A 26,635-nucleotide genomic window follows, 5' to 3' on the forward strand; every position below is an offset into this window, starting at 1 on the left:
GCAAGTTGAAGCACACCGCACACTGAACCAAATGCTCCCAAGACCTACGCGCGCACACGCGGTGCGGCCTTTATGTGCCGATTATCGGCAAACTGGCCGGACACTCTCGAATGTGCGCCTTCGTTCGTTCGCTTGTTTTCCATCGCTCGCAATTGCGTCCGGGCGCTTCATAGGTTTATGCAGCCAGCGAAACTAAAGCGCGCTCACTGGTGATTACTTGACAACCCATTAACTTGTTAAGAGGTAGAATAATTCAAATGCTATCAGACAGTTAGGCGGTAAGGCTTAGCTTGAGGAGGATTTGCAAAACCATGAATGGCTGGCCCGGAGCTGTCGCCATGCCTTTGAAACGTTACCTGGTGAGACTGTTTTCTCTAGAATGGTGGTCAGGTCCATCGTTGTCATCCAAGCCGTCAAGCGGCGGTAGATGGGGAAAAGCTACACGTCTTAATAAACAATCTTTTCTGTGGTGAAAACTTTCATTACCGGCGAGCGCGAAGCACATGGATGTGCGCACAAGGGTAGCGCGCACGCTGAAAGAGCGCTTATGTTCGAAGGCCACTGCTGATTGGTGCTGCTGGCAATCCTCCGTGTACGAAACACGGCTTTCTGCTGATGCTAATAATGTTCCATGGAACAAGCGTAAAGTTTCTTTATAATATCTTGTCTGTAAAATTCGATTTTCAAGCTATGCTTAACGTGGTAGTGTGCCATACATTTTACTGAGCAACCACACACGTGATATTTTTCGAACTTGTTTTTATTTACTTTATAAAATATATACAGTACTATATCACTCTGCACTATTTACTTAATTGTTAATATGTTTTTTTATTCGATAAACATGCCCATTAAAAAACTTAAATATTTAGTATGTCCCGCCACACGTCAATATAAACGTGATCGCCGCCAAGAACAGGCCTTACAGCGTCGGGGAGCAACGACGTGTTCGCTCTAGAAGTGACGTTGGCTGGCTGTTCTCTTCTGTTGCAGAGCTTACATTGCGGCTGCAGCTATGGTAAGTTGCTCCGTAGCTACACGGATTTTCATTACCCTCATTAAGAAAATCTAGTGTAACTCGTCCGAGATTAATGCAGAAGACTGTTCAGGGAACGTTCTGTTGAACTAGAAACCATGCATTCTTTTTTTTTTCTTTTAGCGTTACTTTAACAACGTGAATTCGCGAGTTTTGGAGTTGTCATGACGGAAGCGTAATAAACAAAGTTTATTGCTGTGAATTGGTACAACCGGACCAAACGGGAATGGATTGTTGTCGTTGAATTCAGGCCGCTTGTCCGGTGCAAGTTCAAGACATGTGCGTTTTTAGTTTAGCGTCGTTTTTCGGTTTCCTTTCCGGGCAGCTGTTGATGGGTCATGTATAACGCTCTGGTAACAGTCTATCCTGCAACGGCACTTTTAAGCGCTGCTTGCTCTCAAAAGCTGTTTCAGCGAGAGAAGAAATAAGAGGAAACTTTCCATGTTAGCTGCTTGATTACCAAGTGCCCGTCGCTCGAAGGGTGTTTCATGCCGCGACTATTGTTGGTCTAGCTTAAATATCCATAAGTTGAAAGTAATGCCCTCATCACTCTTGTCTTGCTTGTATTTGTTTCAATCACTGTCTTCTCTCGCAGCCGGCATCGCCAAGTTCAACGAACGTTGGGGCTGGGGGCAGGTCACCGAAGACGGTGGCAGCGCCGCGGTCCTCGGGAGGTTCCACCGTCAAGCAGAGGTTGGTGTCACCACGATCTCGGAGAGCTCGCAACATTTACACCTTCGTCCTCCGCACAAACTCTGAGCGGCTGTCTGTTTGTGAGCGCAGCAGGCCTTCACCTTGTTGCGTTTCGCCTGCGACACGTGGTTTTGCCGGCGCGACGGCGGCGGGGCGGCGGACATTTTGGCCCGATCGTCGTCACCGCAACACTCATCGCCAGGTGTTTCCAGGCGCGTCTGCGGCGATGCGACCGCCTAGGGATTTCGTTCCAGTCATTGTGCCCGAAACAGGCGAGGCCAAAGCAGGGATCTCCTTCCAGTTATTGGGCCCGAAACAGGCGATGCCAAAGCAGGGATCTCGTTCCAGTCATTGTGCCCGAAACAGGCGATGCCAAAGCAGGGACCATCTTCTCGTTACAGTCATTGTGTCCGACCGGCAGCGCCACGACAGTGTGCTGCGCAGCGCCACGACCAGGTGCTACGAGATCGTGCGCAGCGCCACGACATGGTGCTACGGCATCGCTACGACAGTGTGCGTCACCATTAGCCCATTGTACATTCACGTGCTCGTCTTTTGAGGGGTTCCTTCTTGCCCTCAACTGCGAGAGTATAAAAACAGCTGCCCCCGGACGCCAGAGGGAGGGCTCCGATTTCTTCCGTTGAGTGAAGTGCTCTCCCGTCTCTCTACTTCGGTCAAACCTGACCGCCAACTCTTTGCGATGTTAAAATAAACAAGTTGTTTCGTTGTTACCAGTCGACTCATGCTTTGCCGGGACCTTCGGATGCTTGCAGTTGTACCCCAGGCCGCCAGGCCAACGCTACCCTTGGGGCTTGCGACCCAGGTACAACCACGGGCGTCAGCGCCGTGTTCCCAACAGATCGTACCAGCAGTCGGATCCAAATATCTGGTTGCCAGCGGTGAGATCGCCTACGACTTCAAACAACGGTCTGCCAGCGGCGAGATCGCGACAACGGAGGCCAGCAGCAAAGAGATGCAGTTGACGGTATGCTGAGCAGCTCAACGACGATCCGGGAGCAGTGCAACGAGCCCTGTGTGACGACTGGTTGCCTGCAGCGGAACGACTGCGCGGAATTCCTGCCTGCGAGGTTTGGTGAGTGCGGGACTTTCTTCTTCTGAGCTTTGCCAGGCTTTTGTTAGTGTTAGAAACAGAGCTGGTAATTGTGGTTGTCGTTGCTGCCGGGTGTTGCGGCAAGACAATAATAAGCAGTAGAGAAAGCAGCATTCAGAGCAGCCATGGATTTGAAGTCGTTGCGCAAACCGAAATTGTTGGAGCTTGCAAGAGAGTTGGGTCTGGATGTCTCAGACAAACTAAGAAAACCGGAACTGATAACGGCTATTCTTGAGTTAGAGGCTGAGGATGACGAGCTGTCGGAATGCCTTGAGACTATTGAGGAGAGGTCAAAAAGACAGGAGCGCGAACTTAAAGAGCAGAAAGAAAAAGAAGAGCGCGAACACGCTTTGGAAATGAAGCGTCTCGAGGTAGAGATGGAACGCGCTCGTAATGGAAGTCAGGCACACGGTGCAGGAGAACGCGTATTGTTCAAAATGACTGACCTGATGCGGCCGTTTAAGCTTGGAGAGGACATTGGTTTGTTCCTGGTTAACTTTGAGCGAACGTGCGAGAAGCAGGGGTTCTCTCGGGAAACGTGGCCACAGCGCTTGCTCACTTTGTTACCCGGCGAGGCGGCCGACGTAGTCGCTCGCTTGGATAGAGAGGAAGCAGAGGATTTCGACAAAGTAAAATCGAGTCTGCTAAAAAAGTACCGGCTGTCTGCGGAAGCGTTCCGTCGGAAGTTTCGGGAAAATGAGAAAGGCAAAAGTGAGTCATATACAGAGTTTGCGTATAGGCTTATGTCGAACATGCAGGAGTGGCTCAAAGAAGAGAAAGCGTTTGGTGACCACGATAAAGTTCTGCAGTGTTTCGGGCTAGAACAGTTTTATAGTCGGTTACCGGAGAACGTGCGATACTGGGTCTTGGATAGGCCAGACGTGAGTACGGTGGCTAGAGCCGCTGAGCTAGCCGAGGAGTTTGTGACGCGTCGAGCTCGCGGAGCTAAGGACGGTCAAAAGGGTGAATTTAGCTCCAAGTCTGAGAGGCCAAGGTTCACGCCCATGAGATTTAAGGGGGACACGCGTAGTGAGGATGCGAGTGAAAGCAATCCGACCAAACGTAAAGAGACGGCAGCCGAAGCCGAACGCAGAAAGCGGTTCGAGATGAGGCGAGCGGGCGTTTGTTATACGTGCCAGAAGCCGGGTCACTTTTCGGCGCAGTGTCCGGAAACAACACCAAAAGTTGTGTTTTTTTCAATAGGCAGCACTGACGAGAACATGAAGCTTCTTGAGCCTTACATGCGAGACCTCCTCGTAAACGGGAAAGAGTGCCGAGTGCTTCGCGATTCCGCAGCTACGATGGATGTAGTTCACCCGTCTTACGTAGAACCCCATATGTTCACGGGCGAGTGCGCATGGATCAAGCAAGCCGTGGAAGCTCATAGCGTGTGTCTGCCGGTAGCAAAAGTGCTTATTGAAGGACCTTTCGGAGCGCTTGAGACGGAGGCGGCAGTGTCATCTATGCTGCCAACCCAGTACCCGTACCTATTTTCAAACAGGTCCGATCACCTCCTGCGCGAGAAGGGGCTTCTGTTTGGTGAAGCTAGTGTTCAGGCCTTAACCAGATCGAGGGTTCGGGAGCTCGCTGCAAAGGCGGTAGTTGCGGGGCCAACGTTATCAAACAACGAAAAAGGGTCAGAGGCGCAGCAAGCTGATATTCAGAGCACGCCCGAACTGAATAAACTAGAGTCTGTAACGTTAAAGGCGCCAGATACTGGAGAGGAAACGCCCGACGCGGGAAAGTTAGAAGAGCTATCTACTGATTTGCTCATCGCGCCTACGTCAGACGGACTTGATAGGTTGCTAAAAGTCAGCCGGACGGCTTTGATAGCCGAGCAAAAAAAGGATGGCAGCCTGGAAAACGTGCGCTGCAATGTCAAAGAAGGTATCGCCAGGAAAACTGCGCGTTTTGTGGAAAGAGGTGGAGTCCTGTACCGGAAGTATCTAGACCGCAGAGGAGTGGAGTTCGATCAGCTGGTCGTGCCTCAATGCTATCGTCAGGATCTGTTGCGCTTGTCACATGGGGGTTCGTGGTCCGGACACCTAGGAGTTAAGAAAACTAAGGACCGTCTCTTGCAAGAGTACTATTGGCCAGGGTGTTTTCGGGACGCAGACCATTTCGTGAGGACATGTGACACTTGTCAGCGGGTGGGCAAACCAGGGGACAAATCGAGGGCGCCGTTGAAATTGGTACCTATCATTACGGAGCCTTTTAGACGGCTCGTTATTGATACTGTGGGACCTCTGCCGGTAACAGCCACGGGGTACAGACACATTTTGACTGTGATCTGCCCAGCGACAAAGTTCCCTGAAGCAGTGCCGCTTAAAGAACTCAGCTCAGTTGAGATAGTTAATGCACTACTGTCCATATTTGCGCGAGTTGGTTTTCCTGCAGAAATTCAATCAGATCAGGGCACAGTGTTTACTAGCGCTTTGACGACAACTTTTCTCGAAAGGTGTGGGGTAAAGCTGCTACACAGCTCAGTGTACCACCCACAGTCGAATTCCGTTGAGAAGCTCCACTCCGTCATGAAGCGCGTGTTGAGAGCCTTGTGTTTTGAACATCAAACTGACTGGGAGCTGTGTCTGCCTGGGGTGATGTTTGCTTTAAGGACCGCGCCGCATGCGGCTACGGGGTTTTCGCCAGCTGAACTGGTGTACGGTCGCTCGCTTCGATCTCCGCTTCGCATGCTTCGAGAATCATGGGAAGGTAGGGGCGACGACCCAGTCGTGGTGGAGTACGTGCTTAAGCTCCTCGAACGCTTAAGAAGGGCACAGGAGTTGTCAGGTGAAGCAATGACAAAGGCCCAGCAGAGGGCCAAGGTTTATTATGATCGGACAGCCAGGGCCCGTCGTTTTGAGGTTGGCGATGAGGTCATGATATTGCGCACATCGCTAAACAACAAACTAGACGTGCAGTGGGAGGGCCCAGCGCGAATTGTTCAGAAACTGTCGGACGTTAACTACGTGGTAAGTCTGCCAGGAAAGCGGAAAGCACAGCAAGTTTACCACTGTAATCTGCTCAAACCTTATAGACAAAGGGAAGCAGTGGTGTGCATGATGGTAAACGTTCCTGAAGAGCTTCCGGTCGAGCTTCCGGGACTAGGCTCAGTGACGAACAGGGAAGACACCGGTCAAGTCATTAGTGACCTTATCAGTAAAGCACCGCTGTCGCCTGAGCAGAAAACCGAACTACACCAGCTATTACAAGAGTTTCAAGGTCTGTTCTCTGAGAGGCCTGGTAGGACTTCTGTACTTACTCATGATATAGAACTTACCTCCACAGAGCCAGTACGATCCAAGGCGTATCGGGTGTCACCCCGCCAGAGCGATATTATGGAGGCTGAGGTAAAGAAAATGCTACAGCTCGGTGTTATTGAGGCAGGTGAGAGTGATTATACCTCCCCTTTGATTTTAGTTGAGGTACCGGGCAAGGAACCTCGTCCTTGCGTCGACTACCGCAGGCTTAATTCCATCACTAAGGATCAAATTTATCCGATCCCTAACATCGAGGAGCGCCTTGAGAAAGTTAGTAGCGCTCAGTTTATTTCCACCCTAGATCTTGTCAGGGGTTATTGGCAGGTTCCACTTACAGAAGAGGCTAGTAGGTATGCGGCGTTCATTTCACCAATGGGAACATTCCGTCCTAAAGTGTTGAGTTTTGGTTTGAAGAACGCGCCATACTGTTTTTCAAGTCTCATGGATAAAGTGTTGCGGGGACAGCAAGAATTCGCTTTACCGTATCTAGACGACGTAGCGATATTCTCCGCATCCTGGTCTGAGCATATGACACACTTGCGGGCAGTGCTAACCCGCCTGCGCGAAGCAGGCTTGACAGTAAAGGCTCCTAAGTGCCAGTTAGCACAGGCCGAGGTTGTCTACCTCGGTCACGTGATTGGTCAGGGTCGTCGCCGCCCCTCTGAAATAAAAGTGGCCGCTGTGCGAGACTTTCCGCAACCGCGCACAAAGACCGATATTCGGTCGTTCTTAGGTGTCGCCGGCTACTATCAGAGGTACATCCCTAGGTACTCTGATATCGCGGCTCCCCTGACGGATGCTCTAAGAAAGACAGAGCCTCAAACAGTCGTCTGGGACGAGACAAAGGAAAGAGCTTTTAGCGCCCTAAAGAGTGCCCTAACAAGCCAGCCTGTGCTACGATCGCCAGACTATACAAAAGGGTTCATTGTTCAGTGCGATGCTAGTGAGCGAGGCATGGGCGTTGTACTGTGCCAACGGGAAAATGGAGAAGTAGAACACCCCGTCCTGTATGCTAGTCGTAAGCTGACCAGTCGTGAGCAGGCGTATAGCGCCACCGAGAAAGAGTGTGCATGTCTCGTGTGGGCCGTTCAGAAATTGTCATGCTATCTAGCCGGCTCGAGGTTTATCATTGAGACGGATCACTGCCCTCTCCAATGGCTGCAGACCATCTCTCCCAAAAATGGCCGCCTCCTGCGCTGGAGCCTCGCTTTACAACAATATTCCTTTGAGGTGCGTTACAAAAAGGGGAGTCTCAACGGTAACGCCGATGGCTTAAGTCGAAGCCCCTAACGTAGGAATCAGCCTCAAAATTGTTTGTTACTGATGTTTTTCTTCCTGAGGCAGGATTTTTTTTAACATATTGCTTTTGTTTAGTGTTTCAAAGTGATGATATGCTTTCTAGTGCAATTTTTCAATTTGTGGACGCGTTCTGAGTGATGCTAGACTACTGTAAGGAACTAGGCAGTGGTATAAAAAGGGGAAAGAGCCTGGCAGGGCTTAGTGAGGGTTGTGCCGTGCTTGCTGACTGAGCGGTTGAGTTTTCAGCGTAGTTCTAACGCTTGCCGGGAACGAGAACAAAAATGTGAACTCTCCCGAAGTCACTTTGCAGTGTCCCGTGCGAACCTGAACGAGAGAACGAGGCCTTCTCTGTGCGCTGCGCTCAAGAAACGTCAAGGGACGCCCGACTTCGGTTATGAGCATCATCGAGCGACATCCCTCCGGACAGCGGATGCAGTCCCCTGTCCATCGGGATCTCCTTTCCCCGGCGGGGCGGTCTGTTGCGTTTCGCCTGCGACACGTGGTTTTGCCGGCGCGACGGCGGCGGGGCGGCGGACATTTTGGCCCGATCGTCGTCACCGCAACACTCATCGCCAGGTGTTTCCAGGCGCGTCTGCGGCGATGCGACCGCCTAGGGATTTCGTTCCAGTCATTGTGCCCGAAACAGGCGAGGCCAAAGCAGGGATCTCCTTCCAGTTATTGGGCCCGAAACAGGCGATGCCAAAGCAGGGATCTCGTTCCAGTCATTGTGCCCGAAACAGGCGATGCCAAAGCAGGGACCATCTTCTCGTTACAGTCATTGTGTCCGACCGGCAGCGCCACGACAGTGTGCTGCGCAGCGCCACGACCAGGTGCTACGAGATCGTGCGCAGCGCCACGACATGGTGCTACGGCATCGCTACGACAGTGTGCGTCACCATTAGCCCATTGTACATTCACGTGCTCGTCTTTTGAGGGGTTCCTTCTTGCCCTCAACTGCGAGAGTGTAAAAACAGCTGCCCCCGGACGCCAGAGGGAGGGCTCCGATTTCTTCCGTTGAGTGAAGTGCTCTCCCGTCTCTCTACTTCGGTCAAACCTGACCGCCAACTCTTTGCGATGTTAAAATAAACAAGTTGTTTCGTTGTTACCAGTCGACTCATGCTTTGCCGGGACCTTCGGATGCTTGCAGTTGTACCCCAGGCCGCCAGGCCAACGCTACCCTTGGGGCTTGCGACCCAGGTACAACCACGGGCGTCAGCGCCGTGTTCCCAACAGATCGTACCAGCAGTCGGATCCAAATAACCTGTGCGGGATGACGAGGGCTAGGCTCTGACGTGCAGTGCCTTTGGAATTTTCTTAGCTCACGGCCCCAAATAACAATTAATACTCATTGACAGTAATCATAGCTCATGGTCAGTTGACGCCCGACAGTCAACACACCAGGCAGTAAAAAAAAGGAAAAAAAATGTGCAAACAACTTAGCCAAGCCGACCTAGCCGTTGTCACTGCTGCCATCAACACATCATCTTGTATAAGTAATCCCGTGGAGAATACTATTAGCACTATGCCAGCTGACGGCTTAAACAAAATCATGGGATAGTAGAACCTTCACTTATGCCTCTTGTTGCAACGGCAAAGCATGGAAAGTTTTTAGTTTCCTTCTGTTGGTCTGTTGCATTTTGTCACATAGTAGGTGCCTCTTGATGGCATGCTGGGAACACTGGTTTGTGTGAAAAACGTTCAGCTTATGAAAAAAATATTGCTTTGATGTTTCATTGGCCAGTAACTTTTTACAGGAAAACTACCTCAGCGAGCAGTGGCAGGACACGTACTCCAGGGGCAGCTGGTGGTGGAATGTGGAAGTTCTACACAGACGACTCTCCAGGAATTAAAGTGTAAGTGCATTCTCCATAACTGAGTATCTAAAAGCTTAAACTTCAAGACGAGTCTTTTAGAAAGCAGTCTGCAAGAAAACTTATTAATACTAGTCCTCTTCTATACTGAATTTTTAAGATTCGTCTCAGTTGAAGCCTTGGAACTCAAATGCCCTTCTACATCTCTGCCTACTTTACATGCACTTAATACATTGGACCTTGGGCAAACCTTTGTTTTGACAGCTAGATTATATACTTGGTACATGTTTTTATGTTAAAGCTGATGTCCAGAAAGTCTTAAAGAAAAAATGCTGAGGTGAAGTGTATGCAAGCAGTGTTCTCTTTGTGTGCATGCAGCTAGCATTTCAATTTTAGTTTGCTGGTCTTCAGTGGAAGTGCAGGCCATGCAGTCATACAGGGATATGTCCCAGTGTACAAAACTGAAGCGACAGGTGAAGTTGCAAGTAGTGAAAGAAATCATCTAGGTTTCAAATACTAATTAGTGACCAACAGTATTCCCTTTTTTCACAACAAAAGGTATGTGTTATGTAGAGTCTGTGCTCAAGACCTGTGCCTCTGTTCTGCAGGGGTCCTGTGCCAGTACTGGTGATGAGCTTGCTGTTCATTGCCTCTGTGTTCATGCTTCACATCTGGGGAAAGTACACAAGATCTTGAACAAGCTGGCTGCAGCGCACACACCTGCAATGTCGCACCTCTGCTGCCCTCTTGGGACCACTGTCTCGACTGCTGCTCCTTCATCTCCAAGCAAAGACTATGTACATTTGATTCAATACATGTGTGAAAACTTCACTGCAGTTGTGTTGTCCGATTTTGCTTAAGCTAGCCTTTCTGATGCTGTCAATGGGCAGCATTCTGGCAATTCTGGCAGCTGAGTGTTCCTAGTACTCTGTAGCACCTGCAGTGCATATTCATGGTTTTTGCTGTTGCTGCAGTGCTGGTATTCACATGCCTGCTTGAAGGGGCACTCAAAATTAGTACTATTGATTTAAGCTGTATGTGAAAATTGTTACTAGACATAGTTTCAATGGGAGGAAAGCCTCGTTACAGCAACACTAAGGAAAACATTCAGTTCATTTGGCAGCTTATCTATCGTTTTCTGGGCACCAACATAGCTGTGTAAAACACTGCCACCAAACGTCCTGCTGCCACTCCTTTATTTCAACCGCATGTGCTATAAGAGGCCATGACAATTTCCACGTTGCCACCTCTACTTACAAAGCAGCCACTCAACCTTCATCTGTTCTCGCTCCAAATTCATTATTACAGAAGCGCGATTTTTTAACCCAGCCCTATATATTTTTCTTTCAGGTCCCTTTAAGCCAGAGAAATGTGCAAGAGCAAAAGAGTTGTGGCAATTGCCTTTTGAAGTTCATGCACCAGCTTAGTGACATCACAAATATTGGCAATCTCGTCTAGTTGTTTATTCATGAATACATTACAAGACCAAAATACTCAACCTAGCAAGTTTCAGTCACCTCCTTACATGCCATAACCAAAATGCAAAACTCTTAAAATCTGACATACCACTGACATAATGACAAGTTTGGATGTGGAATTCAAGAGTCATCTGCAACATGAATTCTTGTGCCGAAGGAACAGCCAAAGAATTTAAAATCTGAGGACACTTAACTGTGAATGCGAAAGTATTAATGTCCAATTGAATGCTGCCTAGCAGTCCAAGTTTTGTGCTGTGGGTAGTGTGGTACGTGGTGCCCGAGCCTGCAAGCAGCAGCAACCTGTGGTGCTAGTGCCACATGCCACCAACACCCTGCACAACAAGGAAGCGGCCACCGAGGCCAGCAGGGGCACACAGGAGCAGCTAAGCCCAGTGGGGGTGAGAGATGCAGACTGTGCTGCCTCAACTTCAACAGTCCTTTGGAATGGAAGATGTCGCATGCCAAACAAAGTCTAGAAGCGAAAGAAATTCTCAGGTTCATGTGCCAAAGCTGCTGCATGATTGTTCAAGTTATGTGCTGGCAGATTCTCTCCAATAATCACCCTTTCTTGGTCCTCCAGAGCTAAAGGACAGCAACAGCTAGGAAGGAATTTGCAAGTTTGTCACATGTGATACACTGGCACTGCACAGGCATAGGTATATTGATTGGCGGGGGAAGGAAGAGGCATGCCTTAGTGGGAGACTCCAGATTTATTTTGACTACCTGAGGTTCTTTGAAGTGCAGCCAATGCATGGTAGCCGCAGCAGTGATCGGAATATGATCCAATGCCCTCGGGCTTAGCAGTGCAAGGCCATAGCCACTACACTCCACAGCAGGCAAGTCTAGATGTTGCCCAGCATTGTTTGACCAGAGGCGCAGTATTTGAGAAAAACATCAAACAGCTGCTCTTAAATGCTAGTAACACTATCCACAAGGAATGTCTGAGCACAGCTTTATTTCAACGTTTCAAGTTGTGAGCAATACAGCAGTGTACCAAAGCATTGCATAAAGCATCCAGTGTGCATTATTAGATACAATAGTTCAACTGCAGAAAGTGGCGTTAAAATTAGCGAAATTAAAACTATTATTGGTATGGCAAGTTGCGACAATCCTGGAGGTCGAGGGCGCGAGTCGCCGACATGGCGTCCATGCACGCGCATCCAAAGGTTCAGGACAGGAGGAACGCCCAGAGCTCGGACCGTTGAGTCGCAATGGCAAACGCACGCTCGAAGGTTTCGGCCGCGGTTTGGCGCACGCGTGAGTGAACGCGCGCACGTTCCCAACCCCAGCAGCAGCTACGCGCTCACCGCACCACACGCGGGCACCTCTGGCTGCGGCGGCTGGACGCCCGCGCTCCAGTCGTCGGGTCAGGATGTGTAGCGAGGCGCGCATGGCTCATGGACGTGACGGTGAACGGGGACGCGGCGAGTGCGAAGTCTCACCGAGCAGACACGCACGATGTGTCGCACAATGCACCACAATTTTGGTCCGCAAATGAATCTAAAGAGTGCTTTTATACGCGACTGGAACACCCTAGACTTGTCCAACCAGGACGCCGCTCGGGCGGCTCGAAGTGTTGGGTCGAACAGTTAGTGACTGGCACCTCTAAAGAGACGAGTGGTTGCCGCTTGACCAGGAAGAATCAAATGCGTCTGCGGGCGCTGGAGGAATCCAGTCGATGCTGATGACAGTGCAACGAGAGTTACGGCTGGCCAGCGTGACAACGGTGAGCTGAAGGGCGGTAAACTTTGAAAGCGTGACCCCCAGTGTGGTGGCGAGTTGTCGCAGCAAGATTACGTGACGCGCCGAATAAGAGGTGGACGGTCTATTTATTATGAACGTGATTTAGTGTAAAAGGGAGCCCGCCGGGGCAGCGACGCCCGCGGGTGGCACGGGAGCGCGAAGCTGAGCTGAGGCGCGGGTTTCGGTTGCGCGCAATCGCGCCGCCGACGTCACGCGGCCGCACACGAGCAGTGTCGACATGCCTTTGCGCGCTTGGACCAAGCATGGACCAAGCCCCGAGCTTCCCTCCTGCCCGAGCCGCTGCACCGACAGTTGACTCCAGCTGCAAAAAAAAAGCGTATACTGATGGAGTTAGCACCAGCGGCAGTCCAGGATGTTGCCGTGTCGCACTGGCACGGAGCGCTTGTGGCGCACACCGCCAAGTGCCGCGCTTTGGCCGTATGCAGCGGGGGACCGGTACGCAAGTTCCGAAGGTCTGCAGAAACTGACGTGCGGACTGACATCGGAAGGTAGGCGTCGTGGATTTCTCGTGACCCGAATGAATCGCTGACCTGTGTCAGTTGACATTCCGAAATAGCCGGTCTCCCCAGAGATGTACTCAGAAGCCCAACAAATGCTGTGAAAGCGGAAAAGCTATGCGCTTCGCGTAATGGGCACACGGACAGACCTGGACGAACCTGTTGAAGCGTCAGTGACGCGCGAACGACGATGAGCGGAATATGGCGGCGGTAAGACAGTAGGATGGGCGTGTGCTCAACCAAGCGGAGCTACGGGCACTGCGTGCGTGCAGCGACCTCCGTGAAGACGATTTCAGGATCGCGGTCGAAGATGACCTTGCTGCGGAAATCTGCGAAGCGCGCGGGCTCCTGGCCTGGGGCCAAAGAGAGCTCGAAGCGTCCGAGCAGCGCCGCCATGCCGAGCACCAGCGTGGCGCGCACGAGCCCGTCGCCCATGCAGGAGCGCTTGCCGGTGCCGAAGGGGAAGAAGTGGCTGGGCTTGAGGACGCATCCGTTCCCGCCGAGAAACCTGCGCAAGCAAGACGGTTGAATGACCGGGCTGTGCGAGTGATACGTGCTTATTACAGGCACATAAGGTTTCGAAGCATGAAAGCATATAAATGAGTTGAACGGTGTTACGTGTGCGCCAGTAGTTTGCCATTGAGACAACGAGTGAATTCAGTTTGGACATGTGAACGCTTGTGCATACACTGAGATATACGGGGCTACTTGCGACGAGCACAAGGTTTGTGGCGGAGAGAAAGATGAGAAAAAAAAAGTTTGTTCGACTGAGAAAAGGGTGCGCGGCAGAACAAACGAAAAAGGTGAATGGGGTTGCCAGTTCCGGGCTGCACCCACTCGCTGCAAAGTTTAGGGGTGCACTGCACCGCGGCGGCACCTTGCCTTGCATACCCCGTTCAACCGAGCACGGGGGTGCAGGGTGCGCCGCTGCACCTCGGGGAATCGAATGCACAGGTGCAGTGCACCGTGAGTAGGTGCAGAGAAACTTAGCTGAATCGAACAGACCTATAAAGCACATGCAAGCGAGAGGCAACGATCGTACGAAAAGAGGTTTTCAGTAGGCGTGGGAACATTACCTTTCAGGGTTGAAATCCCAGGGCTTCTCCCAGAGGTCCGAGCAGTAGTTGATGTCGTTCGTGTTGAACATTACGACGGTGCCCCTGCTCACGTGAAAACCTGCGGAACAGTGAAATCACGGACGCTGCTGAAATCGGCATAGCCTCTTCGCATGCCGACTACAAACACAGAAAGCATGCTTGCTTGGCGCGGTTAGACAATCGCTTAATTTTGTGCACGTGGTATCGCAGTTACAGCGCACGGTGGAAATATCGTGTACCGTAGTACTCGAACTTAAGTATGTTCTGAATATAGGATACCGCGAAGACCGCGGTGGAGATGCAGCTAGCTACCCCAGCACTTTAGTAGTTTTTTGCAACGGTAATTGTTATAGGTCCTTCCTGTAACGCAGCGCGACGAACACTTGCCTGTCGATCCATTCACGCTACGTGTAACGTTCATGACAAAACACCGCGGCCACGCGAGAGAAAATGGTCAAATATTTGTGGAATAATACACCCTAATAGGTGTATAATCTTTGTATTAAGAAAAGTTTACACCCCTGAGTCGTATCTTGCCACACATCAATAGAGGACATCTGAGCCCGGTAGTTCCCAGTAACGAACGGCATGCGCGTTATCAGCATTGCCGACAGCATGGAGGAAGGAAACCTCCGTGGCCGACAGGAAAGTAGCGGGCGCTGCGTTTTCAAGAAAGGAAACTCAAACAAGGCAGATAGACACCCCAAAGGGTGTAAACTTTTTTGGAGTGTATAATGCATGCCCCGGAACTACGATCTGTGAGGTGTAGCGCTAAGAAATTGCATGAATCTCTTCGGCGTGTTTATGCGTCCAGCATATTGTTGTCGGGAACGCTTTAAAACACCTACGCGCACAACGCTCCGAGCCGGAAAGTACTAGACACATGCAGTTAAAGCGAGCGTATAGCTTGGCAAGCAGCGCCGACATGTGCTCAATTACAGTAGGTACAGGATTTTTGAAACTTAAACCCACAAGAGCGAAATGACAATTATGTGACAGAAGCGCACACCAATGAAGGACTGAAATATTGACTAGCTGGACATATAATTCACTTGTATCCGTCGATGATACATGGTGCTTACCCTGGACCGTGGTATCGTTGGTGCAGACATGGGGAATGATGGGCGAGTTTACGACCCTGATGACCTCGTAGAGCGTGGCCTCCGTGTAGCACAAATGGCTCCGGTCCAAAAGGCAGGGTCGTCGCTCTTCAGAGGAGCTTATCGCCCTCGTTTCTTCCCTGATCTTGCGTTGCACCTCCCTGCGGACGGGCATACAAATAGCCGTGTCGAGATCGCTCGCTTGATGGTAGAGCTATATACTCGTAGAGCTATATACTCGTACCAATGCCTTTTCTGAGGACTGGTACCCCGAGAGTAACACTAAACTGTTTGGTGCAGGAAATGAAAGATTGTTTCATTGAACTCCCCAAGAAAGCGGTGCGTATCAAAATGTATTATAGAAACTCTTTCCTGTTTCTCATCCTGAACAATTATGTATAATCAATAAGCATTTGTTCACTGTCCTGATCGCCGTAGCACATACGCATGTATACCACATGGGCCCACACTACCCTTGGCCATGGGCCCAACAGTTGTTTGCTTATGTTGATGTACAAATTTATGATGAAATAAATAATGTCTAATATCACGTTTTTCGCGATCTCTTTCCGTCTATAGATGCACCCAAAAAAAATATCGCCTGCGACAACGCGATTCCGCTTGGGGTGGATATTACTTCAACAGGCAAATAGCAATTGCGCTATTAGCTCTCTTAGAAATGTTCTCTAATGAGGTTACGAGTTCACTTCTGGGCATATGTTGCCCTTGCGCAATTGAAGCCCTGCACCGGTGAAGTCGCGTATGTTTGACAGAAATCGGAACCATAGAGCCACTATAGATATCCGCGCCAAATTGTTATAGGAAACATTGCTTTCCACTTATTTTGCAAGAAATGAAATTGCGCACTGCGGTACACGAACACGTGCATGCGGAAACAAAACACATTTACGGTGAAGTAGAATCGAAGATTCCGCAAAATGGAAAAAAAAAGATTTTGCACCTAACGTAGACCGTCGACCCTGTATACTTAACGCGCCAGTTGAGCACGAAAATCCTTGCTCGTGCTGAACGGGTACGGTACCCCTGCACGAGGCCTACACTCTTTCCGGCAAGGGCAGTGAGAGTATAGTGTAGATTGTTTCTGCACAAAGCCTGCGTCGTGTAAAACTAGCAGCGACGAGCGCTACTGAGGTTGATTCAGGAAGACCAGGCACACCGTATCAACGTGAACACGTACGCCGTCGCACAACTGCGGTTATCTACACGCTCACAAACGCTGTAAACTACAGACGATGTGCATAACAGTGAAAACAGTGTCCACGGTGCTTTAGAACTACGAATGATTCACGTACGTGAAGTTTTTATGGTGCACAAATTTATCTGTTAAAGTTGTACGAAATCTTCTCCATACGCGCCCTGGCTACTTCTGGCTGTCTATAGACATATGCAGGGTGTCCCAACTATCACGCGCGAAGAACCAAGGTAATGTTTGCCGTCGCTTAAGAGATACTCAGATTTTTGCATTCCGCCTCATTACATAGTTAGTTTTAATTATCAACTGAAATATAATACGAAAAGTGTGAATGAGAAAATTGTAGAGCAACACGAGAAACTCCCAATACAGCTTTTGCTCAGTAAGTTCTACGGAAAAGTTTTTCCAAGCCTAAAGAAGCCCGCGAATGCACACGAAGTGCCTCGAGCGGCCATTCGAGCGGCAACTGCTGTGTGATGCGAACACTCACCCTTGCGGTAGGGGACGCTGATAACGGACAAAGGCAACGCAACAAGAAACGCGATTCCAATGCGCGTCTGCGAAAGGCCGTTCGCGCTGCGCAGCTGTGCCACCGTGCATGCGCAGTCTGGGCGTCGCAGAACATCGCGTCATATGCAAAAACGCGAGGTGCTCCTAGTATAGCGCGGCCAACAGCTACCAGGCCATGCAGGAACCTCAATCTTACGTAGTAACCAATTGCCGTTCCGGAGGGGCCAAATATTTTACTTGGTTACCGAGACTTGCTGGCTTCGCGTGACGGTTAAATGCGAGAGCGAAAGACTGACGGCGATGCCGCAATGAAATTCCCGCACTAAGTTCAATTGTGACGCCAGACTGGAAACGCCTAGTCGGGTTAGACTTAAGCCCCTGGACACGCAAAAAATAATAAAGAAAAGCGCCTTTACTTGGGCTAGATAGCTGTTATATAATTGAGCGGATCTACGAGTTCATTTCTATAGCGCTTCCACATTCCTGTAGAAAAAAAAAAGAAAAAACAAGGGAGACCCGCAGTCGCTCCTGCACCCGAGCCGTGTATTTTTGATCGCGATTGTACATCTATGAGAAAGGAAGTTACCACCGGCCTGAATGGAGAATGAAACTACAAAGGAGCGATGTCCACACGGGTTTGGCTATAGAGATCGGGGCGAGTTTTTCAGCTAAGCAGCTTGTAGACAAAGTCCGCATGGGTTGCAGTTGTATAGCTTCATGTGCCATAAAGGCGGATGGCAAGGTTATTTTTGCCTGGTTTGTTTAGTGCTGCTTTAAAATTGCTTGTATAGTGATTGTGTATGCACAATCATATACATGAGACTGCAGACAAACGGGCTCCTGTTGCTTACGGGTAGGTGCTCAGAATGTAGAGGCACCAAACCCAAAGGTTGGCGACGACAGAGTGGCCCCCGATGAGGTCCTCGATTACGACGGCGACGTCGACCTTGTCCAACTGGCCTTTGGTGCTTGGATCTTTGAGCGAGAGCAGCAACACATCCATGAGGTCGCGGGCCTCATCCAGTCCTGCATCGCTTCCACTGCTGGCCATGGCCTTTTCCCGTCTGTCCATGATGGCCAGGGTGAAGCGGTATATTTCCATAGACTTCTCCTTGAGAATACATAGTTGTTTGCCCTGGACCACCTAAGCGTGATGAAAACGACACAGTGAACTGTTTTACATCTGCAGGTACACGTCGAAATACTAATGCGGCGCTGAAGCCGTACAAAGCAATGTCCGCGTAAGCATGCACTGTGCAAAACTGCAACTTCCTGCAGACACTAAAACCAGTACACACCCTTTAAAGCATATATTTGTCCCACAACGCTGTTAAAGAAGCTTACGCCCTTTGGATTGTATTTTGACGCACAACAATAATTGTCCTGTCTTGCCCACATTTCCGTTAACGCTGCGAGCCCGGTACGTCCTCACGAACGGATTGCGCGTTATCAGCTTGACACAGCATTAATCTCGTCAGTAAAGTAGCGAGCGCCGAGTTTTCAAGAAAGGAAACGCAAGCAAGGCAGATGATTATCGTTATGGGACAAGATAAGCCCCAAAGGGTGCGAGCTTTTTTTAATAGTTAACAATAATTATGTTTTGCTTGCGTTGCTTCTTGAAAGCTCTGCCGCTCGATACTTTGCCGTGAAGACTGCTGTGTCGCGCCGATAACACGCATGCGGCTCATGAACTGGAAATACCGGGAGCGCAGCGCACGCAAGAGATTTGTGCCAGATACACCCGAAAGCCTGTAAACTCCTTTTAGAGTACAGCCTTAAAACGGTTGCTCCCTTTGGGGTGTATATTTGCCACACAACAATTATCGTCATCCGCCTTGCCCGCATTTCTTTTAACGCTGCCAGCCCGGTACTTCGAAGCAACGAACGGCATGCGCGTGATCAGCATGAGAGCATTCTTGACAGGAAAGTAACGAGCGCAGCGTTTTCAAGAAAGGAAATGCGGGCAAGACACGATTATTGTGTGGCAAATATACACCCCAAAGGGTGTAATTTTTTTTAATAGCGCAATAATCGTCATCTGTCTTGCTTGCGTTTCCTTTCTTGAAGACTCAGCGCTCGCTACTTTCCTGTCGAGAATGCTGTGCGCAAGCCGTTCGTGAATGGGAAGTACCGGGATAAAGAAAGGAAATGCGAGCAAGACATGATTATTGGGGGACAAGATGAGCCCCAAAGGGAGCAAGCTTTTTAAGAAGCTGTCGGCAGTGTTGAATGGCCAAAAAGTGACTGATCTGCCACTAGAACCTGTTTTTCTAACTTTACCATTTTTTTAACAAAGCTTCTGTAGAAAATAACTCCATTCCTCATGCGCAGCTGTTGATTTTCGTAGCGCGAGCAGCAATCACAGGACAAATCACATTGCACATTAGGCTATTATGGATGCGGCTTTGGCAACCGGTAATTAACTCACGACCTCGTGGTGAGCAGCATAACGACGTAGCTATATAATGCGGCAGGTCTAAGGCCGCTTCGAATTAAACTGCAAGGGATTCGTCACCAACTGCCTAGAAATACGGAGTGGGCGGCAGATGACCACGCCGGCACCGTATCGCATCGGTAAGTCTCGGCCAAGACGAGAGACTCAACCGAAGCTAACTAAAGAAAAAATGAGCTGAAAGGAGAGATCGAGCTGTATTCCATAAGCGACCTGCTTGTTTGTCAAAAAAGAAAAGGAGCCGCTGCACACTGAGACCGACATGCGCCTTGTAGTGCGCGGTATCAAAGGTCGATTCCGAGGACTGCAACCGCATGTGGCAAAAGACAAAGCAACGGAAGAAAGGCCTAGCAATCGAACGAAAGAAGCAATCAAAATAACTGAAAGACAACGCCGAACAAAAAACCAAGCACTCATTTGCGCGCCACTCAGAAAAATATAGCTGCTGCCACTATGGCTATGTGCAAAGCACGAAGGCGTGGCCCCTTTTCTTTTTTCCTTTTCGAGAAACGTTTAGGCCAGCACACGTACCTTTAACCAAGGCATGAAGTCGATGGCGAATCCCTGGAAGAGTTGATGAAATACTTCATTGTAAAGGTCCACTATGCGCAAGAATTTCGAGTCATCAGGACTGAAACGCTCCGTACAGAAGAACTTGTAAAATATGTTTGCAGTGGTGACTAGGAGCGCTTGCCGTGGCTTGACGGCTCTGCCACTGGTCCGGGAAAGCTCGCCACTCAGGTAGAGCAGTTCAGTCTCGATAGACGTACTCAGTCGGGACTGTTCTGCGGACCCTTGCTTCGGATGCATGACTGGGTAGCAAAGCTCACGTCTCGTTCGTTGCTTCGAAGACCAGTCGCATAACGCTATAGCTGGCCAGACGAAAAAAGAAAATGCACCATGAGGACCGAATAAAAAGTAAGGCTGCTGAGGACAGGGCATAAAGAATTTACCGTACATAGGTTCCGGTTGTCCTTGAATATCGCGTGGTAACGAAGCGAGTCCGGCCTGTCAGCGAAGTCCGTCCCCTTTGAGACCAAGATTTCACGAAGAGCGTCAACAGTGCTGACCACAAGGCATCGTCTTGAGCCGAGATTGATTGAATAAACGTCCCCGTAGCGGCGGCGGAGGTCGCTAAACGCATCCCATGCGTTCGGGTACCTGGAAAAGCAGGGGACAATGTAGCACACCCTTGCAATTTTTTTAACAATAGCACGCAAGCGTCGACGGTAAGGCGTGTCCGCGGCCTTGTAGTGGCCAGCAGCGTTGGTGGCCAGGGACGGCGGGATTGGCAACTTTACGTGCGGTCGTGCAAGGCGAACTCTAGTTCGAATGTGTACTGCTGCACTGTTCGCTTCAGGAGTGCCCCTCACCGCTGCAAGGCCACTGACACGTCGTTTGGTCGGCGCTCGCGCGTTGTTGTTCAAAAAATTGAACGGGCGTACTAGAGGTTTTGTCAAACACAGAGCATTATTAGATCAAACTTTGTAAAACATAGCGCCGCTCGCAACTCACCTTCTAAGAATATAGGAGGAACCAATAACAGGCAAGCTTAATGGCCCAGGCGGCAACCTCTTCAAGCTCGACTTTCGACAAAACTGCTGCAGGAACACAAGCACGGCAGCAAGCGCAACAAGAGCGCCCGCAATAAAGTGCTCTTCCGCCATGGTACCTTTCACTCTTCTGCGAATTGTTTGCGAAGATTCGAGCCTACCATGACTTTGCACTCTCTCGCTGTTGCGCAAACGACCACGTGTCAAGCGTGGCAACCAATCAGAGCTCTTGTCTGTTATCTCATCCGAATGCAAACGAGTGCGTGTATTTCTTTCTCGTTAGTCGGCAGTCATCTTTCGAGTTCTACTTGGCGGCGAAAACAGACTGTTGGAATACCCGGCACTGAGCAATGAGCACGGTCCACAGCCGATACCCATTAGCGTGCTTATCGAACTGCGCAAGATTTCAGCGAAGAACCAAAAAAAAAGAACAGCCGCAAGATGAAAGGCGGCGTTCGTCTCGGCGCAACTCTAGCCTCGACCCTCTATGCCTCCCCTTTTGTTTTGTGCGATGGAGGAGATAAGTTGTGCGGCTGCGAAGCTTTGAAAAGGAACGTGATTTGCGTGGGGATGATATTTATTTATACATTTTTCTCTTTTCGCCTTGCCCCCTCCTGACATAGTGAACCAGCGTGAGCTACAGAAAAAGAAATGTAGCTTGCTAATTGTATTTTATGTTTTAGTCCTGTTGCTTTGAGGATGAGTTTCTGTAACTGTGATGCTGCTCTAGCTGCGGTCGGATGGACCACTGTGTGGACCCTATGGACTGAACTTCCATTCCGTGCAAGAACTACGGCCATACTAGGCCTCCAGTAAAAACTAGTGAAACGATCGCTATCGCATCATTTTCAACATGGCGGCGACCATGTGAAGTCGCAACGGGCACGGTGCACGGTGGTGAGCCGCAAGTTGGCGCAAAATATATATCGCCGTGCGTTTTATTAATACTAGCGTGTTTGTCTTTTACGAACTGCAAGGATGAGACTCACAGATGTGCTTCTTGGCGTTTTCAAAAGGAGGGGATTTGGTGGTCCTCGGTTCCATTTCGTGAAACATATTCCAGGGAAGATAGATATAGGGTAAGTAAGAACTTGGTAATGAGTTAGAAACAATGGTTACAGCGCTAAGCAGACGAGGACCAAGTGAGACACAAACGATATATACGGGCGCGTATATGTCGTTGTCGTATATTGTTTAAAGTCATGAACCAACTAGATCAGTAGTAAGTTTTGTTAAATTGATGATGACATTTACCTTGACCATTTATGTTCGGGTTTAGTATCTTTCGCCCAGGTAACAAAATATTGCACACTAGCAATATAATCTCCAAACTAGGCTATCTGAATTAGCCATAGAGCGTCCGACATTCCTGCGTTTGTTTCGGTCGGCTTCACCCGACGATCGCTATCTGGAGTCGTCGGGGCACATACTTACGGTTTTTTAAAAGGCAGCTGACCTCCGGTCGACAACCTCCAGCACAAAGGGAGGACCGCGAACTTCATATAATGGGAACACGGACTTGTTAGCGTGCGAGTCGTTCACGGGCACTGCACTTGAAGTTTGTAAAAATCTTTCAGGGGTCGCCCGCTGCATTAAAATTATGGGTGTTTAGTTGACACTAAGTTTCGTCTGTGCTGTGTTCCCCGTCACTGCACTAGCTTGCAAAAGTGCATTTGCATACGTTTGAGATGGTTACCAAAAACGGAAGCAAAAGAAGCTACATGGATAGTATATATTTATAAGCAGTCGGACAATTTTGTTCGCACTGACAACTGTAAAATGGTCAGTGCGTATAGAACTCGCTGCAAATAAAGATAAAATGGATGTAGTAAATGAAATGAGCTTGCACATGCGTCACTGCATCTTTGATTTGTACTTAGTGAGCAGTGCGTTTGTAATTTACGTGCAACTGCTGCAGTAGCTTTTGACAAAAATTTTGTGGTAGGAAACCTAAACTCAAATAGACAAATCTTTGCTTCGATTTGAGTTAATCAAGATAAAAGGTTGATTTGATTGGGGATTTTTCCAATGGAAATGCATTTGCAAGAGGCAAGGAAAGAAAAAATACAGGCCTGTAATTTTTTTCTAATCTTAGGGAGCAAGATATATCTCCAGGTGATGCATTAGCGCCAAGTGAACGCATTGCAGTGATTTTTAATCTACATTTCCGACACTACAGTTACATAAGAAATCAATATTGCTCATGTTTTCGGCGCCAATTATTGTCGACCACGGTTTTCTTCTATAGTAAACTGCTATTTAGAGTTTGCTTAACGTGCTTCGAGTTCTAGACAGGCACTTAGTATTTCGTGATGATTGCTTGTGTGAAAGCGTGCCTGGATAACAATCCATCCTTGGATTGTGTATCATTTCTCTTTTTAGGAAACACAGAGTTGTCCCTCCTGTCACGCCAAAAATCAAAATTGACCTCTGGAAGAAGTTGGCAATTGAAGAGGAGGCAATGATGTATCTGAGCAGGCCCTTCCTAACCACTGTAAGTGACCTTACTGTGTCTACCTTCGTTTTAGCTTACCTGCTCACCTGTGTAACGAATTAATGTTTTGTGCATTTAGTCACATTTATGCCTACTTGAGGTAATAACAGGAATTTTTTCTAAGATTTTCTTGGTCTCTGCATTATGTGGTTGCGGTGCAGAATGTGTCTGTGTAACAGATGCCTTCTGGTGTTCACACACGTAAGACATGTTTGGTCTTAAGCTGCTTAGTTATATTATGGTTGCTTGCAGTTCTTGATATGGCTTGAGAATAATTATCTTTTGCGGGTTAAGTCCCAGCTGCAGCAGCCACATTCGATAGGCCGAAATGCAAAAACACTCATGCACTTAGATTTAGGTGCAACTTAAAGAACCCTAGGTTGTCGAAATTAATCAAGAATGCCCCAGTATGGCCATGCCTCATAGTGAAATTCTAGTAAATTGTGGTTGTAGTACATAAAACACCTGACTATTTTTTACATTGTTTCACTTTCAGACATGAGATACATAAACCAGCAAAAGTTGTGGCTGCTGAATAAGGGTCGTTTTATAATGTCCTATGCTGTGATATGTCAACTTTCCTGTATATAGGATGCTGATTATGGTCTTATTCCTATGCCACAATTTTATATTTGCTCCTATAGAATTAAGTTCTGCCCTAGGAAAAGTAGATGTGCGAAGTTTGAACAGCCTAAGTGAGGTTTTAAATGTTGTTCAACCACAGCCCTTTCAAAAGGAGCTGTGATTAAGTGAATGATCCTATTTCAAGGTTGCAGTCTGCTATGCCAGTATGTTCCAACGTCAGGCTAATTATGTCTCGAACAGATATATAAATTTTTGAATGTTATCTGTTTGCTTCCTGGTTCTGTGACATCTTTAAGGTTTCTTTTATTTTTATCTTTAATAGGCGGAAGAAAAGCACATGCCAAAAGAATTCATCAGGCGCAGGCTTCGGAGGTATGACCTTGCCCCAGTAAAGCCACGGAAACCCCTCAAGAGCCTGTTTGCTGCAGATCTATTGTCACACTTAAATGTTGGCAGGCAGTGGGAAGAGTAGTTGTGTATAATAGCAACAATGTGTTTCCATTTCAATAAAGGTTTGCTGAAGCGGTGCTTTTAAGTTGTCTCAAAGGTTTTGCTTGAATTAGGCAGCACTTAGCTCTGTTTTTCGAACAACCTATTTTGCACAATTTTGTCTAAAACATTTAGGATGAATCTTGTCAATAAAGTTTTGACTAATTTGTGTATTTAGTTGATTGTGGTTATATCTTGTCATGATAACGATTATTCGCTGAAATAAACAAACTGAGACAAAGGCCCTCTTTTAATGCCCTTCTATTGTCTGCCTGTTGCCCGCTGTGACCACCTTGGCACATGGCTGTTGCACATGGCTATATTCTTTTCTATATTGTTTCTGTTACTCCCAAAGACCACTGGTTATAATCTGTGCATCACGATAATTTTTTTTCATTTTGACTAGGATGTCTATCTGGTCATACTTTGAGTTTGAAATTTCGGAACAGTAAACTGTATTCCTCTACAAGCCTGGAAAGAACTTGAAAACCTGAAGGGCCAACAAATTTATGAGGAATTGATGAAAGTAGCAGACAACAGACATCAAAGAAAGCTTGGCAGCTGCAGTGACCAAACTTTGTACTTTGAGAATATAAACTTTAACTTGTCTGTCTGTAGCTGGAGATGTCCCCCTCCACATTAAAATCACAAGTGCTATTTATTGAAGACGCTCATATTGGCACATCCTTTTTTGTTTTTGCTATGATTTCTAGGGAAACTGATCTATTGCAAGTATGCCAACTTCAAGCAAAACTGGTAACCCTTTTTCTATGTTGTGATTTCGAAATCCTTTGGTATTGCAAAGAGCTGAAAAGAAAGGCTTGTATCACGGTGTTCAGTACTTTTCACAATGAACTGAGGCCTGCTGCCTTGCTCCTGTGCATTATAATTGTGCAGGACCTTGTCTTTTTTTTTTTTTTTTTTCATTGCTTCTTGCATTGCCTTGAATTTCATTCTGAAACCTTAGGCTCCAGGTTTCAGCCATGTACAAGTACGATGCATTCATTGTGTACTCATTACCTGTAGCAAATCATGTTTTTCCATATTATAAGTTCACAAAGTCAACATTGTACTTCACCCGTGGTTGTTGCTCAGTGGCTATGGTGTTGGGCTGCTGAGCACAAGGTCGCGGGATCGAATCCCGGCCATGGCGGCCGCATTTTGATGGGGGCGAAAACACCCGTGTACTTAGATTTAGGTGCACGTTAAAGAACATCAGGTGGTCAAAATTTTCGGAGTCCTTCACTACAGCGTGCCTCATAATCAGAAAGTGGTTTTGACACATAAAGCCCCATAATTTTATAAAACATTGTACTTCAACTTCGTCAAGCACAATCGCCTGTTTCTGTAATGAAATCCAAAATTATTGAAAATGTATGGTAAGAGACACAAAAATTAATTAATACAAATAGTTGTGAATAATCAGAGCTATAGAGATCTTTGCAGTGAAGACATGTACCCATCTTGCTGTAATATCGGCTGGTTCCCTGAACTACCAATGAAACTTCACACCTCAAGATTTCTTTTTGCTCAAATATTGTGCAACATTAAATTTTGTATGCTCACGCTGCTCGCGATGAACACTCTTTCCTTCAGCATCATGCACATTGCCTTCACATTCGTATACAAGAGAGATACCATAGCTTTCTCCGAGCTAGCAAAAGATGTGCGCTCCACAGGCATCACTGTAGAGCCAGAAAGTTGCTGCTTCCCAGAAGTAGAAGCAGCAAGCCTCAGTAACAGTAAAGACTGATGAGAAGTACAGAAGAGACTCGTGGGAAAAATCAGATAAAGATGTCAGTGTCGTTACCACTGCTAACCATCATGCACGACAGAGTCAACAGGTTCTTTAACCTGTGCCTCTTATTGTCACTGATCAGCAGCATGTAACACAGAACTGAAACAACTCTTTCTGTGGCTGTGTTGCCAAATATCTTGCAGTGTTGAGCCATTGCTGTTGACCAAATTTAAAGCCACATAGTTCTTATATACTTTCTTGCACAGCTTCAGAAAAAATTGTGCAGCTTCTACGTGCTGCAGGAATCTAAATGTTATGCGAAGCATCCTGCAGGTAGGTGGCTATCCAGCATCGTTTGGGGTCTGCAAAGCGTTGCTAGCGGCCAACGTGTTTGGGTAAGGCAAGCAATTGTCTGTGTGATGACAGCTTCAAGATGATGACATGACTGATTTCTT

At 48.2% G+C, this 26,635-nt stretch overlaps 4 protein-coding genes across 4 annotated transcripts in view; 2 read left to right on the plus strand and 2 right to left on the minus strand.

Annotated features, from left to right (window-relative positions):
* The window catches only part of Fs(2)Ket (Importin subunit beta Fs(2)Ket), an 82,965-nt gene extending 82,405 nt beyond the window's left edge, over window positions 1-560 (minus strand). Inside the window, exon 1 of the mRNA XM_075681017.1 lies at window positions 357-560. Within this exon, the coding sequence (XP_075537132.1) occupies window positions 357-405 (49 nt within the window). The 5' untranslated portion in view covers window positions 406-560. The remainder of the gene's footprint in view (window positions 1-356) is intronic.
* Window positions 561-887: 327 nt separating this feature from the next.
* Sec61beta (Sec61 translocon subunit beta) lies at window positions 888-10,041 on the plus strand. The gene is made up of 4 exons (XM_075681018.1): window positions 888-1,018; window positions 1,632-1,729; window positions 9,154-9,252; window positions 9,819-10,041. The coding sequence occupies exons 1-4, from the start codon at window positions 1,016-1,018 to the stop codon at window positions 9,904-9,906; spliced, it is 288 nt and encodes a 95-aa protein (XP_075537133.1). The 5' UTR covers window positions 888-1,015; the 3' UTR covers window positions 9,907-10,041.
* Window positions 10,042-11,623: 1,582 nt separating this feature from the next.
* Window positions 11,624-21,292, minus strand: LOC142572130 (cytochrome P450 307a1-like). The gene is made up of 7 exons (XM_075681019.1): window positions 20,837-21,292; window positions 20,280-20,482; window positions 19,853-20,193; window positions 17,721-18,013; window positions 15,129-15,307; window positions 14,026-14,125; window positions 11,624-13,457 (listed from the first exon to the last, which is right to left on the minus strand). Exons 1-7 carry the CDS (start codon window positions 20,986-20,988, stop codon window positions 13,199-13,201), a joined length of 1,527 nt encoding a protein of 508 aa, XP_075537134.1. The 5' UTR covers window positions 20,989-21,292; the 3' UTR covers window positions 11,624-13,198.
* Window positions 21,293-21,708: 416 nt separating this feature from the next.
* Window positions 21,709-24,480, plus strand: LOC142572132 (large ribosomal subunit protein mL63). Its single transcript, XM_075681021.1, has 3 exons — window positions 21,709-21,953; window positions 23,257-23,368; window positions 24,276-24,480. Exons 1-3 carry the CDS (start codon window positions 21,853-21,855, stop codon window positions 24,423-24,425), a joined length of 363 nt encoding a protein of 120 aa, XP_075537136.1. The 5' UTR covers window positions 21,709-21,852; the 3' UTR covers window positions 24,426-24,480.
* The last annotated feature ends 2,155 nt before the right edge of the window (window positions 24,481-26,635 follow it).

Source organism: Dermacentor variabilis, chromosome 2, assembly GCF_050947875.1.
Source record: "Dermacentor variabilis isolate Ectoservices chromosome 2, ASM5094787v1, whole genome shotgun sequence".
NCBI classification, from domain to species: Eukaryota; Metazoa; Arthropoda; class Arachnida; order Ixodida; family Ixodidae; genus Dermacentor; species Dermacentor variabilis.